At 41.6% G+C, this 18,229-nt stretch overlaps 1 protein-coding gene across 1 annotated transcript in view; it reads left to right on the forward strand.

The window, feature by feature from the left end:
* The window catches only part of DNAH10 (dynein axonemal heavy chain 10), a 167,035-nt gene that overhangs the window by 102,573 nt on the left and 46,233 nt on the right, over nt 1-18,229 (forward strand). The window contains exons 53-60 of the mRNA XM_077293221.1: nt 393-596; nt 1,465-1,545; nt 1,681-1,878; nt 2,669-2,830; nt 5,367-5,541; nt 15,845-16,026; nt 16,289-16,425; nt 17,976-18,193. Of these exons, the coding sequence (XP_077149336.1) occupies nt 393-596; nt 1,465-1,545; nt 1,681-1,878; nt 2,669-2,830; nt 5,367-5,541; nt 15,845-16,026; nt 16,289-16,425; nt 17,976-18,193 (1,357 nt within the window). The remainder of the gene's footprint in view (nt 1-392; nt 597-1,464; nt 1,546-1,680; nt 1,879-2,668; nt 2,831-5,366; nt 5,542-15,844; nt 16,027-16,288; nt 16,426-17,975; nt 18,194-18,229) is intronic.

Below are 18,229 nucleotides of genomic sequence, written 5' to 3' on the forward strand. Positions count from 1 at the left end.
CAACTATCCACGTGCCTCCTAGTCCACCCACAACTGATTAGCCACCTTCTCTCACTATGTACAATGTACATAGAAAGCTGTGGTGTGAGTGGGGTCATACACATCTCAACAACTGAGCTCTGCATGAACTACAGCAGAGAAAACTGTCTATCAGAACTGCTGCACCCAGTAATAAACTAAATTGCAGCCAAGTGCAGCTGATCAAATGTCCTTGATTAATTGTTCATCTCCTCTATAAAACCAGAAGTTTTGTCAGTTTGCTGGTTTGCTGTAGACAGGAAATGATAGTCAATTAAATTTAATGATCACCAGCTATGATGGTAGAGAAGCCATTATTACTACCCATCATTATGGGAAGGGTACTGATTATAAATTATGTGATTATTTCTTAGGAATGGTCCCAGCACTTTTCCCAGACGATGAGAAGGAATCCATTCTAAACCAAATCAGAGATGAAGCTGGAAAACATGGCATGGGACCTGCCAAAGAAAGCATTTGGCAGTTCTTTGTTAATAAGAGTGCAAACAATCTCCATATAGTTCTCGGAATGTCTCCTGTGGGTGATACGTTGAGGACAAGATGCCGAAATTTCCCAGGTAAGGAGACACTTTTTTACAGTACAGTTGAATTCACTCATATCTTCATGTCAGTACACCATATGGCCATTCTAAATTAATAGAGAAGTGCCTCTACCTTTAGACCTTCATTAATTAGCTATGGTGGCCTCCCATTTTCTGCACCATCTAGTCGATGTGTTTACATGAGACATCCACTAATTTGAAAAGGTTTCAATTAGTGAACTAATCATTTAATTGAATACAGACTGACTTTTTTTGTCTTTCACTTATCAACAAAGAAGATATTTCTTTACGGCTACTTTCACACATCAGGTTTTCGCTGTCAGGCTCAATCTGGCTAAATTTAAAAAAAACGGATCCGGCGAATGTTGCCACTGGATCCGTTTTTTCCCCATAGACTTGTATTAGTGCCAGATTGCTCCGGATGACATTGTATTTAGTCCATTTTTCGCCGGATCTGGAAAATCTGCCGTTTCCGGTTATTAGAAAAAACGTTCACTGCAACGTTTTTTGTCTCCGGCAAAAAAGCCGGAAGCGCCAGATCTGGCGCTTCCGGCTGTTTGCTAGAATGGAAGCCTATGGGAGCCGGAATGTACCGGATCCGGAAAGTGCCGGATTCCTTTTTTTAAACTGTGCATGCTACAATTTTTTTTTATCCAATAATCTAGATATGCTAGCCGGATCCGTCGAAAAAAACAGATCCGCCGCATCAGTTTTTCACAATCTGCATCAGATCCGGTTTTTCCAACATTCCCGGATTGTGTAGAATGCAAAAAACCTGATGTGTGAAAGTAGCCTAATACTATACTGTATATTATCTATAGAAAAATATACATTGCAGTCTATTTCTCCTTTGAATAATAAAACCTGCGTCTTTCATGTCTAGGCTTAGTAAATAACACTGGTATCGATTGGTTTTTGCCTTGGCCACCTCAAGCGTTGTATGCTGTTGCTAAATCATTTTTAGGTGAGTATTCCATTTCTGCGTCATTTCTAATGCTAATCATCGCTGAAGCTCTGACATTATCTGCACACCGTATTTTATTTCTTACTTATCTCGAAAAGCTTTTAAGAGATAAACGGTTTCTATTATATTCTCTAGGAGATAGCCAGATGATCCCTTCTCAGCACTTGGAGCCGGTCATTGGTCATGTTGTTATGGTTCATGATTCAGTTGGACAATTTAGTAAAAAATTCCAGCAGAAATTAAGAAGAAGTAACTACGTCACTCCAAAGAATTATCTGGATTTCATCAACACGTATTCAAAGTTACTGGATGAAAAGAACAAGTTTAATCTGGGTAAAATATAATTGCAGTCATAACAAGGCCCCAATATTGTGATTTACACACTTGCGACCATGTGCAGATTATCGTCTTTCCTGTTCCTCACAATGAATATTAATAACCCTGAGAGAAACTTGTTGGCACAAGATGCTACGTGTTTGACATACAGCATATAAGGGGAGTCTTTCCCAGTCTACATGTTAGATGAAGGTGGGAAACACAATGTGAATCGGGTCTTAACATTATGACCTGTCATAAGAGAAGGAGATTTTAATTATCTTCATCTACTGACACGTATTTGTCCTTTTTCCTCTTTGCTTGGAGGGACAAATTGTGAAATGACAATTCATAAAGGTGACACTTGTGATTCCTTGAGTTTTTACCTAATGGTCCCGATTTGTCAATATTCATGCCAGTCTTGATGAAGGGGTGTGTGAAGTAGTCAGAGACCAACCTAAGGTAAAACAAATCAGGCAAATACCCTGTAGTAAGGAAATAAATAGTATTTGCTTATTTTGTTTTAACCTTAGGGTTTTGTCTGTTAAATGGCCACAGTTCCAATGCAGACCTATGCACTGCACTTATACTAACATGCTGTGGCTCAATGTTTTGGGTTTTGTTCCAAGTTCGTTCTTCACTCATGGTTGGTGTCTTTATCATTTGCGATATGTGCACATAAGCAGCAAAGGAACAAACAATATGACTACATGTTCTGTATCACTTTTACAAAACTGGTTAGGGTAGCTGAACAGAAAAATGTATGGAAGATATTTCCAATTTAGCAGAATGTTTTGTCCTACTGCAGCCCAATGTAAGCGACTGGAAGGAGGCCTAGACAAGCTGAAGGAGGCTGCTGTCCAACTGGCTGAACTGAACGTAAAGCTGGCTGAGCAGAAGGTGGTATTAGCAGAGAAATCGGCTGCATGTGAAGCATTACTGGATGAGATATCTGTGAACACTGCAGTAGGTGAGAAAATCACTGTAATTACAGTATATACATTTGTATTAATGGCATGTGTCTATGAATGACTCTCCCCAAATATCAAGGAATATATATACAGTGGGTATGGAAAGTATTCAGACCCATTTACATTTTTCACTCTTTGTTTAATTGCAGCCATTTGGTAAATTCAAAAAAGTTCATTTTTTTCTCATTAATGTACACTCTGCACCCCATCTTGACTGAAAAAACCCAGAAATGTAGAAATTTTTGCAAATGTATTAAAAAAGAAAAACTGAAATATCACATGGTCATAAGTATTCAGACCCTTTGCTCAGTATTGAGTAGAAGCACCTTTTTGAGCTAGTACATCCATGAGTCTTCTTGGGAATGATGCAACAAGTTTTTCACACCTGGATTTGGGGATCCTCTGCCATTCTTCCTTGCAGATTATCTCCAGTTCTGTCAGGATGGATGGTGAACGTTGGTGGACAGCCATTTTCAGGTCTCTCCAGAGATGCTTAATTGGGTTTAGGTCAAGGCTCTGCTGGGCCTGTCAAGAATGGTCACAGAGTTGTTCGAAAGCCACTCCTTTGTTATTTTAGCTGTGTGCTTAGGGTCTTGTTGGAAGGTGAACCTTCGGCCAAGTGTGAGGTCCAGAGCACTCTCATGCAGGATATCTCTGTACTTGGCCGCATTCATGTTTCCTTCAATGACAACCAGTCGTCCTGTCCCTGCAGCTGAAAAACATCCCAATAGCATGATGCCGCCACCACCATGTTTCACTGTTGGGATTGTATTGGGCAGGTAATGAGCAGTGCCTGGTTTTGTCCACACATACCACTTATAATTATCACCAAAAATGTCTATCTTCATCTCATCAGACCAGAGAATCTTATTTATCATAGTCTGGGACTGGAGTCCTTCATGTGTTTTTTAGCAAACTCTATGTGGGCTTTCATATGTCTTGCACTGAGGAGAGGCTTCCGTTGGGCCACTCTGCCATAAAGGCCCGACTGGTGAAGGGCTGCAGTGATAGTTGACTTTGTGGAACTTTCTCCCATCTCCCTACTGCATCTCTGGAGCTCAACCACAGTGATCTTGGGGTTCTTCTTTACCTTTCTCACCAAGGCTCTTCTCCCACAATTGCTCAGTTTGGTTGGATGGCCAGGTTTAGGAAGACTTCTCGTGGTCCCAAACTTTTTCCATGTAAGGATTATGGAGGCCACTGTGCTCTTACGAACCTTGTGTCCAGCAAAAATTCTGTAGTAACCTTGGCCAGATCTGTGCCTTGCCACAATTCTCTCTTTGAGCTTCTTGGACAGTTCCTCTGACCTCCAGATTCTCATTTGGTCTGACATGCACTGTGAGCTGTGAGGTCTTATATAAGACAGGTGTGTGCCGTTCCAAATCAAGTCCTATCAGTTTAATTAAACACAGCTGGACTCCAATGTAGAACCTTCTCAAGGAGGATCACAAGGAAATGGACAGCATGTGACTTAAATATGAGTTTCTGAGCAAAGAGTCTGAATACTTATGACCATGTGATATTTCAGATTTTATTTTTTAATAAATTTGAAAAAATTACTACATTTCTTTTTTTTCAGTCAAGATGGGGTGCAGAGTGTACATTAATGAGAAAAAAAATGAACTTTTTTGAATTTACCAAATGGCTGCAATGAAACAAAGAGTGAAAAATTTAAAGGGGTCTGAATACTTTACATACCCACTGTATAATGGAGGATTAAGGAAATAAAGCAACTGCGACGACTCAAACATAATCTCCGAGCAAGCCCAAAATACTCGGAGACCATCCGAGCATGCTCGGAAATCTCGAGTAATGAGCACACTCGCTCATCACTACATCCTACACCATAATTCTGCGAGTTGGACCTGTGGGACATACAATTGTAAAGGTCTCTTCATTGCATTGCTCAAGCAGTCTCCAGACCAATCTCCTGCTATTATTGCATCTAAGGCTAAAGCGGGACTCTTTGCTGAAGATATACTTCTATTCTAGCCTAAATTGCCATTTTTCTCAGCACCTTGATAGTCTTTGAGAATGGTGGCGTGAGGTCAGTGGACAGCTGTAGCTGGAAATCTGACTCAGTATTGATGGTTTGTGCAGACTGTTTGACGCTTGGTGGGTGACATCAAATTTCACTTCCAGTAGAGTATAGATCAGTCATTGAACCAGTGGTTTGGCCGTTTGTCCATAGTGTCCCAGAAGCTGTTTTTCAACATGACAACGCCAAGCTGCATGTTGCTCATGATACTTTTAGTAGCCTGCGTGGCCTACACATTCTACCATTGGCATTCAACATCTCTGGATTTGTCTCCCATGGAGCACATCTGGGACGTTATGGGTCGGCAATTGCAAAGGAAGCTGCCAGAAGCTGATCTTGATGATTTCTATGCCGAGTGCATTAAGCGTTGAAGAACTTTTATGAGACAACTATTAATAACCTCAATGATTGCATGCCAAGGTGTGGACACTAAGCCATCTTTAAAAGAGAAAAGACAGCAAAATTAAAAAAATAACAATGTTTATTTCCAATTACAGCGGAGGAGAAAAGGAAGCTTGCGGAGGAGAAAGCAGCAGAAATAGAGGAACAAAATAAGGTTATTGCTGTAGAAAAGCAGGAGGCAGAAAGCGCTCTGGCCGAAGCCTTGCCTATACTGGAAGCTGCAAAGCTGGAACTGCAGAAGTTGGACAAGTCAGATGTAACTGAGATTAGGTAGGTCGCACTGATGTAGCAATCATATATCATATATATGTGTTGCTGCTAATAATACAAAAATACATTATATATACCCCACAATGGTACCATCAAAAATACAAGTTGTCCTGAAAAAAACAGCTTTTATGTGGCAATAACAGACACAAATAGGCAGCTAAGGATCTGGGAGCGCAGTGATAAAGAGCTGAAAACTCTTTGAAGCCAAAAATAGTAGTAACTAAAAATTATGGTAAACGTGGAATAAAGCATGACAAATAATTAGCAGATATTTAAACACATCAGTGCTAAGAATGCTACTGTGCATAGTTGCATATCGTGTTTTTATTTGTATTTTTTTTTAACTCAGGCAAAAAAAGGTTTTAAAGGGCATGTGCCATTGTAATATGACCTATTTCTCAAATTAGGCCTGTGGAGATGACATCTCGTTATTATCACAGCCAGTATTGCCATGAAAGATATCACCTATATGTAGATAACAGAGCAGCACACAATTCACAATAGGTGATGTCACAGCTCACCTCCTCCCCATCCCTGCACAGCCTTTTCTGCACAGATCACTGAGAATGTCTAGAAAACCCTTCAATAAAAGTCAGCTTCGGGCCAGGGACCAATTAGCGTATGGTATCTGATGATTCTGAACTGAATGTAAAGCTAGCTGAGCAGAAACACGGGGCAGAGTACAATCCGATTCATTATCATATAGTACTCGTCCGATTGTATCGCAGGTGGGGAATGAGCCCTTATACTACAGGTTCTTATTGTATGTCTAGGTGCTGTAAAACATATTTTACCTCTGAATACTCTTAGCAGCAGGCAAAATGGCTGTCCCTATAATCACGTACAGAAAATAATATAAAATCTAAGCTAAAAATCAGAATGCCTACCTAGTCTGACACAGTCAGTAGTGATTGGACAGTACAAGGGATCGCTCACACTGGCGTATAACACGGCCAAGTGCTATCTAATGTTTTATCGGATAGCACTCAGCCCAATGTTATACCATGGGACAGTGCAGAGCTGCATTTTTGTTCACATACTGATTCGGCATGAGAAAACAATCACTACAGGTGCATACAATGATCGAATCACACGCACCCATACAAGTCTGTGGGTGCAAGTGAAACATCAGACTGCATCTGAGTGCAGTCTAATATACACAGACACAATGGAGAAGATGGTGTAGTTACTTTCTCTGTCTTCTCTGCCCCCGACAGAGTTTGATCCTAGTGTCATTAGCATAATCCGCCTGATTCTCTCACATGAGAGAATCGACAGCTGTGTGACCCTGGTGTAAGGCCACGTTCACATGTTCAGTATTTGGTCAATATTTTACCTCAGAATTTGAAAGCCGAAACCAGGAATGGATAAAAAATGCCGACGTGGTGACGTGTTTCTATTAGGCTGGGTTCACATTGCGCTAGAGGCGTCCGTTAGACGGACTACGTTACACCGCGGCATAACGCGGTGTAACGCAGCCCGTTAACGCCGCCATTAGGTCCAATGTCGGACGCATCGCTAGCGCACGCCCACAATGGGCGTGCGCTAGCTGTGGGCCGTCATTGAGTGACGGACCCTGAGACGCGGGCTGCAGCGTTTCCAGGTCCGTCACTGCTAGCGCAGATAGAGCATCTGCTAGCTCTATCTGCGCTAGCGCGCTGACATACCGGCACTTGCATTAACAGCAGCCCGTTAACGCATGTGTTGAAAGGGCTGCTGTTAACGCAATGTGAACCTAGCCTTATACATTTCCTCTGATTGTTCCACTCCTGGTGGACCTAAGAATGTGCAGGGATACACCCACAATTAATGACATCTAAATGTCATTTTATTAATACATTTGTAGCTGGTATAACAGAAGAACAGTGCAACTCAGCGGTATAGGAAAATATGCTTCAAACATGTTACAATACGGGAATAAGGGTATGTTTCCGCTGTCAGTAAACGCTGCGGATTGGATGCTTTGTACAGCCGCAGCATCCAGATGTTACAGCATAGTGGACGGGATTTTATGAAATCCCATATCCACTATGCGTTCAAAGACGCAGGTGGCAGACCTGCTTATACGCACATGCGGCGCATCTTTATAGACCGCAGCATGTCTATTTATCTTGCGGAGACGTTCAGTCTCCGCAGGATAAAGAGCACAGTCTATGTATAGGATGCGGTGATTCCACATGGTTCAATGAACATATGCGGAATCACTGTGCATACAAAAGCTGGCAGCGCTTTGGATGGAGCGGGTATCTGCTGCGTCCAAAGCGCTGCCATAACGGAACGTGGAAACATACCCTTAAAATAATTACCCAAAAGATTTGTCGGAAGAATTGACACCTCCTCTGTAACATCCGAACGGCATTCTTTATATGCAGATACAGCCTACGGTCCTATAACTGGCCAGTGTGGTCATTCAGAAGATCTGAGATTCACCATTAGGGTATGTGCACATGTGGTCTTTTAGCCGCGTCTTTGCAAAAAAATGCAGTGTTTCATTGTACCAGCAAAGTGTGTAAGATTTCTGAAATCTCACCCACATTTTGCTTATTTTTTTCTTGCAGATCTGAAGCATTTTAATTATTTCAGTGTTTTTCCAGCATTTTTCATCCTATGACTGGGAAAATAATGTATAAAATGCACGTAACACGTGACGAAAACACTTGTTTATTCTTCCTGTCCGGAGACACGTTTTTGAAGCAGAAATTTCTACAACTAGTACTTAACGTGTGCATATGCCCTAAATACACTGCTCAAAAAAATAAAGGGAACACTAAAATCCCACATCCTAGATATCACTGAATGAAATATTCCAGTTCTAAATCTTTATTCATTACATAGTGGAATGTGTTAAGAACAATAAAACCTAAAAATTATCAACGTAAATCACAACTAATATCCCATGGAGGTCTGGAATTGGAATGATGCTCAAAATCAAAGTGGAAAATGAAGTTACAGGCTGATCCAACTTCAGTGGAAATGCCTCAAGAAAAGGAAATGATGCTCAGTAGTGTGTGTGGCCTCCATGTGCCTGTATGACCTCCCTGCAATGCCTGGGCATGCTCCTGATGAGGCAGCAGATGGTCTCCTGAGGGATCTCCTCCCAGACCTGGAATAAAGCATCCGCCATCTCCTGGACAGTCTGTGGTGCAACAGGACGTTGGTGGATGGTGCAAGACACGATGTCCCAGATGTGTTCAATCGGATTCAGGTCTGGGGAACGGGCGGGCCAGTCAATAGCTTCAATGCCTTCATCTTGCAGAAACTGCTGACACACTCCAGCCAAATGAGGTCTGGAATTGTCCTGCATTAGGAGGAACCCAGGGCCAACCGAACCAGCATATCCTCACAAGGGGTCTGAGGATCTCATCTCAGTAGCTAATGTAGTCAGGCTATCTCTGGCGAGCACATAGAGGGCTGTGTGGCCCTCCAAAGAAATGCCACCCCACACTGTTATTGACCCACTGCCAAACCGGTCATGGTGAAGGATGTTGCAGGCAGCAGATCACTCTCCACGGCATCTCCAGACTCTGTCATGTCTGTCACATGTGCTCAGTGTGAACCTGCTGTCATCTGTGAAGATCATAGGGTGCCAGTGGCAAATTTGCCAATCCTGGTGTTCTGTGGCAAATGCCAAGGGTCCTGCACGGTGTTGGGCTGTGAGCACAACCCCCATCTGTGGACATTCTCATGGAGTCGGTTTCTAACTGTTTGTGCAGACACATGCACATTTGTGGCCTGCTGGAGGTCATTTTGCAGGGCTCTGGCAGTGCTCCTCCTGTTCCTCCTTGCACAAAGGCTGAGGTTACAGTCCTGCTGGGTTGTTGCCCTCCTACGGCCCACTCCACGTCTCCTGGTGTACTGGCCTGTCTCCTGGTAGCAACTCCAGGTTTTGCACACTACACTGACGGACACAGCAAACCTTCTTGCCACAGCTCGCATTCATGTGCCATTCTGGATGAGCTGCATTACCTGAGCCACTTGTGTGGGTTGTAGAGTCCGTCTCATACTATCACGAGTGTGAAAGCACAACCAACATGAAAGCACAACCAACATTCAAAAGTGACCAAAACATCAGCCAGAAAGCATTGGTACTGAGCTGTAGTCTGTGGTCCCCACCTGCAGAACCACACCTTTATTGAGTGTGTCTTGATAATTGCCAATAGTTTCCATCTGTTGTCTATTCCATTTGCACAACAGCATGTGAAATTGATTGTCAAACAGTGTTGCTTCCTAAGTGGACAGTTTGATTTCACAGAAGTTTGATTTACTTGGAGTTATATTCTGTTGTTTAAGTGTTCCCTTTATTTTTTTGAGCAGTGTATATTTAACCCCTTAGTGACCACCAATACATCTTTTTACTGACTTGAGAGATAAGAAAATAACATCACCTGATGGGTAAAGATGCATCAGCTGTACACTATAGCTAATACCCTGCCTCATCAGCCACAATTGGTGTTGGCAAAAACCATGGCCGTATAACCCCTTAGCTGCTGCTAATAGTGACAACAGCAAGAAAATGGTTCAAAGAGTGTAGGGGCTCTCTTTAACCCCATGGGCACCCTGAGACCACAGTTGTGTGGTCCTGATGGTTTCCTTATTAATCCATTGCAAAACATTGGCCTTAGAGTGTGTCAGCTGTAGTGGCTTATTTAGATTATAGCAAAATTTTAATAGTAAAAATAAAAATTTTCATTCCTGTCATTCAAATTTGTGTTAATTTCTCAAAAGCATCTGATGGGTTAATAATCTACTTGTCTGCAGTTTTGAATTGCTGAATGGTACTTTTTTTTTAAATGGTATCACTTTAGGATTTTTTTTCCAACAGATAGGTTCTTTTAAGTCTGCGATACTGAATAGGTCCCTAAAAAAAGTTTTGTAAATTTCCTTGAAAAATTGAAAAATTCACTGAAGCAAATGTCCCCTGTAACAGAATTAAAATAATAAGCAACCGTATTCCTCACCTGTCCACTGACATGATAATAATTCATTTGTCCCACAACACGTCTAGCTCTGCTACATCTAGTTGGCAGGCTGCATTGTTGCATGATGTGACTATACAGCCTGCCATCCAGCAGAGACACTGAGCTGTGCGTGCTTGTTCAGCTCTGTGTCTCACGGTGAACTCCTTTCAACTCATAGATTAACATTGGTCAGAGTGCAATCCAATTTTTCATCGGATTGCACTCGTCCGTTTTCCTCGCAGATGACTATGAGCCCTTTGCCTGTGAGTTGGATCCTTCCTTAGTTCATCAGCTGTTTACTAGTGATGAGTGAACGTGCTTGGATTCCCTTTAATTCAAAATATGTATTTAATAGAAGATTCCGTACAAAATATTTGTAAGTTTTTGTATTTGTGTCTTATTATTCTGGAAAGTATATGTGTGCGGTATATACAGATATTTTTTACAGCTATTGTGCCTTGAAGAAGTGTTCATACCCTGTGAAATTTTCCACATTTTTTCACCTTACACCCACAAATTTAAATGTATTTTATTGGGATTTTATGTGCTATACTAAGACAAAGTAGCAAGTATTTGTGAAGTGTAAAGGAAATGATACACGGTTTTCTAATTATTTTAAAAATATAAATCTGAGAATTGTTATGTCCATTTGTATTCAGCCCCACCTGAGTCAATACTTTGTAGGACCACCTTTTGCTGCAATCACTGCTCTTTGTCTTTTGAGGTATGTCTTTACCAGCTTTGTGTCATGTCGGACGCTGTTCACACTAGGGCGTCCGACAGACAGCGGTAATTCCGCTTTTGTCCACTATGCGCTCAGTGGCGTCGGCTAGTTTTTATCTAGCTGGTCCGGGGTTAATTTAGCTGGTGCTCGGATTGGAAGCTGGGTCACGCCCACTGCCTTTAAATAGTTCTTCTGAACATTGGGTTCCGTGGACACAGCGCCGATGCCACCTCCAGTCTTGGTGGATGGTAATTTGGAATTTGAAGTCTCCGAGGTGGTTGACTCTCGTGTAGTGCGCCGCACTTTACAGTACTTGGTACACTGGCGTGGTTATGGGCCTGAGGAGAGGTCTTGGGTACCAGCCTCGGACATTCATGCGGATCGGCTGGTCAGTATGTTTCACCGCCGCCATCCGGACAAGCCGGGTCCTATAAGTCGTGAGGGCCCTGGGGTCCCTCGTAGAAGGCGGGGTACTGTCATGTCGGACGCTGTTCACACTAGGGTGTCCGATAGACAGCGGTAATTCCGCTTTTGTCCACTATGCGCTCAGTGGCGTCGGCTAGTTTTTATCTAGCTGGTCCGGGGTTAATTTAGCTGGTACTCGGATTGGAAGCTGGGTCACGCCCACTGCCTTTAAATAGTTCTTCTGAACATTGGGCGTCGCCAATTATAGCTTCTGTCTTGTGCGCAGTTATCTCGGTCTGGAGTGGTGGTCTAGGAGAAGGAGTTTCGTATCTGTTGGTGTATTTCCCTTTGTCGTATTTTCTCCTTCCTTTACTTGTATTTGTTTTGCCCTGTGCATTTATAGTGTATAGTTCCTGAGTGACTGCGGCGTGGTGCATATTTTCTTTTATCCTTGTCTGTACTAACTGTAGGTATTGGTGTGTGGACTCGTCACTGGGTGGTGGGTGGAGGTTTCAGCCTAGGGATGAAACAGGAGATAGGGTCAGGGTGGAGGCCCAGACATGCACACCATCAGTGTAAACTCTGGGAGAGGGTCAGTCAGGGTTTCCCAGAGTTGAGGGAGATCGCAGGGGCCTGGGTTATTAGCTCTTGCCTCCCTAGGCTTCCCGTGACACTTTGCACATCTAGAGGTTGAAAGTTTTGACCATTCTTCTTTGCAAACTGGCTCTAGCTTGTTTTTACCAAGATGATTTAGAGTACATGTTCTAAGAAATTCCCATTAATGTCTGAGCATTCCCTGATGACCTCATTCCTATTTAATCCTGTAATACCTGATACTTTGAATAGTAGTTTCATAAGACCGTGGTTTAATAAGCAACTTTTCTGTTTTATTACTTTTTGATACTTTACAATCTCACTTCAACATACCCTTAAACTCTCATTATCACTACATCCAAATCAGGCACTGTGTCCCCTCATTTCTCTTCCCTCAAAATCTCTCATCCTACCCACTTTGTTATGTAGAACTGGTGTTTCAACTAAAGGATTAATCTGAGATATTTATCAGATATTACCCCTGTAGAGATGATCACCTGAAACACTGATACATGAACAAATAGGACAGTTTTCTGGGGGAATCCCTCTCGCCTAGTAGGTGTCAAACTAGAATTGCTCTTCAACTCTTCTCTCCCCTTTCTTCCTTCTGTGTCAGTGTCCTGCCCAGTTATTGTCCATGTTTAATTGTAGTTGTAAGATGTTGAGTTTACTCATCGTTACTGATTATTAAGTCAAACTATGCAATATTGTTTGTTAATATTTTGAATTTTCTGATGTCATTCTGTAATTTTATTTTTTGAAAAATGTAATAAAAATTCATTGGATTGTGAGCGTCTGTGAACAGCAATTTTCAAGTCTTGCTGCAGATTCTCAGTGTGATTTAGGTCTGAACTGTGACTGGGCCTGTCAAACACATGAGTATGCTTTGATCTAAACCATTCCGTTGTAGATCTGGCAGTATGTTTACTGTCATTATCCTGCTAGAAGGTGAACATAGTCGGAACCTATGCCCCAGTCTCAAGTCTTTTGTAGCCTCTAACAGGTTTCCCTCCAGGATTGCCCTGTTTCTAACTCCATTCACCTTCCCATAATCTCCAACCAGTTTCCCTGTACCTGCTAAAAAAAAGCATCCCCACAGCATGATACTGCCACCACCATGTTTGATGGTGGTGATGGTGTTTTCAGGGTGATGTGTATGGTTAGTTTTCCACCACCAATGCTTTTTGCATTTAGCCCAAAAGTTCTATTTTGACCAGAGCACCTTCTTCCACATGCTGTGTCCTCTACATGGCTTTTTGAAAACTGCAAACTCGATTTCTTATGGCTTACTCTCAAAAAGGACTCTTCTAGCCACTCTTTCATACAGGCCAGATTTGTGGAGTGAACGACTAATAGCTGTACTGTGGACAGATTCTCCTACCTGAGCTGTGGATTTCTGGAGCTCCTCCAGAGTGCCCATGGCCATGTCGTGGTACATTTGCAATTGTGCCATACTCCTTTCATTTTTGAGTGATTTATTGAACAGTGCTCCATGAGATATTCGGAGCTTCGGCTATTTTTTTTTTAAAGAAGCTAACCCGGCTTTACTCTCTTCCACAACTTTATCCCTGACCTGTCCAGTGTGTTCCTTGGTTTTCATTATTCTGTTTGATCCCTGATGTTCTCAAACAAACCTCTGAGACCTTCACAGAACAGCTGTAGTTATACTGAGAGTAACTTACACACAGGTGGACTCAATTTTCTTATTATGTGACTTCTGGAGGCAATTGGTCACTCAGGATTTTCAGGGCTGAATACAAATGCACTTCACAATTTTCAGATTTATATTTTAAAAATTAGAAAACCATTTATCATTTTGTTTACACTTCACAAACACTTGCTACTTTGTGTTGGTATCTGACATAAAATCCCAATAAAATACATTTAATTTTGTGGATGTAATGTGAAAAAAATGTGAAAAAGTTCCCGGGATATGAATACTTTTTCAAGGCACTGTATGTCATGAGTTTATTTAGAAAGGAAACGATGAACCTGTCAAGTCCTACAGCTTCTTTGTCTGGCACATGTAGGCTTCCATGACAAGAGGCCTGCCATACTGAAGAGTATTGTGGTTAAATATCACGTATACGAAAGCCATGTGTTGGATGTCCCCGTCTTTGTACTTATGAATACATCTAACTAGTGATCACTACAAGAATCCTGATGGAGCAAGGATGTATGTTTTATTGCTCAACCTAGTTGTCCCTACAGCTGTAATCTTCTTCAAGAACATCTAACATGCAATGACCTCCTGTCATGTCCTGCTTCAGCTTCACAGTAATAGATGTGGTGTTTATGAAGCATAAAAATAATATTTTATGGAAAAATAAAAAAGTAGTAGAGAAATGGTTCATAAAATGGAGGAAGATAGCATTTTCTTCTGCAGCATGCACAGCCTGTAATGTTAGGAAAAAATGCTTATGATAAGTAAGTAAGAAAAGAGAAAATCATATAAAGTTGTACTGTTTTGTCAATCACAAGTATTAATAGATATTCTCTTGAGTATCCATGTCGTGGAATAAGGCTTTTCTCTTACTTTCTGCTCATCAAAGGAAGATGTAAGTACATGTCAGGACCTTTCTGATTTGGGGTGCTGTGAGTTTTTAATGTGAGTGTCTGTACTGTGGAGTGTTAATATTTGGGTAGCCATGTCTGTAAGTCATGAATGCTCCCATCAGTGTAGACCACCGGAATGAAAGCCATAGCGGCAGTTAGAGCAAGTTCAATATTTCTTCCTACTATGCCTTTTTTGAGCAAGTTCAATATTTCTTCCTACTATGCCTTTTTTGACTATTGTGTATTAGGCTTTTTTAGAATGTTTATTCTGGTTTAAAGAAGCGCTCCCACCAAAAATGTTATCCTCCTGATATATTGCTCATTTTGCCTTTCCACCCAGCTAATTCTTCTCTTTTCCATTAGGTCTATGACATCACGTGATTAAAAACTGGCTAGCTGAATCCTTCTAAGCTCTATGTAGAAACAGGTCAGTTTTCACTTTATGAATTATAATGATTCATACAGTTAATGAGAATGATTTCCGCAGGGACAAGAGACTTCCTGTCTCTACATAGAGCAGAGAAAACAGAAAAAAAAGTCAGTTTTTAATCATGTGATGTCACAACCCTAATGGAAACTAGAAGAATTAGCTGGGTAGAAAGGCAAAATGAGCAATTGTAAGTGCACAGTGCTATATAATATGATGACTGCAATATATTAAGATGATAAAAGCTTTGGTAGGAGGGCTTCTTGAAATGAATAATTTATAGAAAATGTGAGATTACTAAAATGATGTCAAATATATATGAGAATGTATGAAACAAATAGGATCTCTGAGTCTAAATGTAAAAGTGACCATGAATTAATACGTATTGTAACAAACCTCTCCACTCTATATCTTTAATTTTATGAGATTGTTATCTGTGTAGTGTGCTGTCCAGTCTGTACGTTTGCTGTAATAATTGTCATGCTCTGTACACTGGATCATATATTAGTTGCAGTATGTAGTTTGTTTGAGACTGAGCCGTTTGCAGTGGTCTACTGTAATATCAAACACTATCCATAAAAATAAAATTCATGTTCCTTTTTTATCATTATTATTATTTTTACCATTCTTACATTTAAGGACTTTTGCCAAACCACCAAGGGCAGTGCAGGTCGTCTGTGAGTGCATCTTGGTGATGAGGGGCTACAGGGAAATCAGCTGGAAAAGTGCAAAAGGAATGATGTCAGAGCCAAACTTCCTGAAAACACTCATGGATATCGATTTTGACGCAATCACTCAGAATCAAGTGAGGACAGTCAGAGGTAACGTGCTGATATCTTGTATGTCGGAATTGTAATGTCCGTTATATATTATATTAGCTAAGTTTTAAGCTGTGTGGAAATCAAGAGGGTTTTTTTCTGCCATGCTGGTGGACTCGAGAGATGGAGAAGAATAAAGTTCCGCTTTTTAGAATATCTACGCGTTTCGAAGTAATCCAACTTCTTCCTCAGGATACAGCCACAGATTTTAGCTCAGTTTTACATTGGTGAATACACTCACTGTTATGTTGTGTGCTTTTTGTAGGATTCTTAAGAAATCTAAATGCCACATTTGAAGAGATGGAAGCCATTAGTAAAGCGGGCCTGGGAATGCTGAAGTTTGTTGATGCCGTGATGGGTTATTGTGATGTGGCCAAGGAGATTAAACCGAAACGAGAAAAGGTTCAAATATGTTTTTGTAAAATGTTCATGAAAAGCTTCTTTAAAGATTTGTCCCATATTCCCTGTTTATGAGTTCACCATTTCCCAGTCTCCCAACTACCAGGTTGATATAGGTAGCTACTCCAAAAAGAGGGATAGGAAGCAGCATCTTTCAGTAGAAACGAGCTTGTAAGCACTGTCCATGTTTGGTGTCCATGCCTGGACAGCCAGCAGCAGTCCCCATGCCAATGAGCTATAAACCAAAAAAGAGAAAAGCAGGGATCGAAAAAGACTGGAGGCAGACAGAAATAACAAGTAAATTGCAATTTTACTGTCACCCATTCATGTCCTATTTTTTTTTAACATGAGAATAACCCTTTGAAGATAATGTGTCACACTACGTTTTTTTGCCACCTGATCTGACAGCAGAATAATGTAGAGAAAGAGACCCTGTTTCCAGCGATGTGTCACTTACTGGGCTGCTTGCGGTAGTTTTCATAAAATCACTGTTTTATCTACAGGAGGTTAGGCCAGGTTCACACTGCGTTTTAGCTGTCTGTTAGATGGACTACGTTACACCGTGGCATAATGCGATGTAACGCAGTCCGTTAACGCCGCCATTAAGCCCTATGGCGGACGCATCACTAGCGCACGCCCACAATGGGCGTGCGCTAGCGATGTGCCGTCATTGAGTGACGGACCCTGGGACGCGGGCTGCAGCGTTTCCGGGTCCCTCACTGCTAGCGCAGATAGAGCATCTGCTAGCTCTATCTGTGCTAGCAGTATGACAAGTCGGCACTTGCGTTAACAGCAGCCCATTAACGCATGTGTTGAACGGGCTGCTGTTAACGCAATGTGAACCTGGCCTTATCACTAGAGGATTTGTAAACTTGTTGCCAGGTAGTCCTTTATATGCATGAGCTCTATATAACCCCACCCAGCTTTCTGCCTATGCACAGTCTACACATAAAGCTGCCAATCAGTGGTGTGTGCGGAGTTTTGCAAAGCCCAGCATTCAGACAACTGGTAGACCTGCAGCAGATAAAACACTGATTTTAACAAAACTTGCAGCAAGCAGCTCCGTAAGTGACACATCACTGGAATCAGGATATCTGTCCCTACATCATGCTGCTATTAGATGGGTTATCAAAAATTTGTCGACAGATTACCTTTAATTTTTATCTATTATATAGCTCCAAGAGATTACATGATGCTGTCTTGGTCTGGTTCATACTCAGGAACACAGTGCAGCAAGGATACAGTGCTAACAATGATGCACAGTACTGCCTGTTAAGGGTATCTACTGTCTTGCAAGATTCATTTTATAAGCACTTTTGTAAGGACTTTATCACAGGATTTTTCAAAACTGAAAAATACCCAACAGGTTTTTCAGGTTGCCTTTTTCTGAAATTCCAGTAAAATATGGGCTCTACCAATATATTGTTGGTGGGACTTTCAGATGCTCTCCTAAGGTTAAGAAGAAGAGGAGAAAAGGATATTTTTTAATTAAATTCTCTCAGCATTTTCCATAATCAGAAATTTTTTGAGAAGAAATGACTTCTGTCATGCAGGTAGCAAAACTGGAACGCAACTATCACATGAGCAAACGTGAGCTGGAAAGGATCCAAGCTGAATTAGCAGCCATACAAGGGGAATTGAAAACCCTCGGCGAGCGGTACGAAGCTGCCATAACGGAGAAGCAGAAACTTCAAGAGGAGGCAGAAATTATGGAGCGCAGACTGATCGCAGCGGATAAGTTGATCTCTGGTTTGGGATCCGAGAATATAAGGTACGTTCATAGAGATGTCTTATAAGCAGAGTATGC

The sequence above is a fragment of the Ranitomeya variabilis genome, chromosome 1 (genome assembly GCF_051348905.1).
Source record: "Ranitomeya variabilis isolate aRanVar5 chromosome 1, aRanVar5.hap1, whole genome shotgun sequence".
NCBI lineage: Eukaryota > Metazoa > Chordata > Amphibia > Anura > Dendrobatidae > Ranitomeya > Ranitomeya variabilis.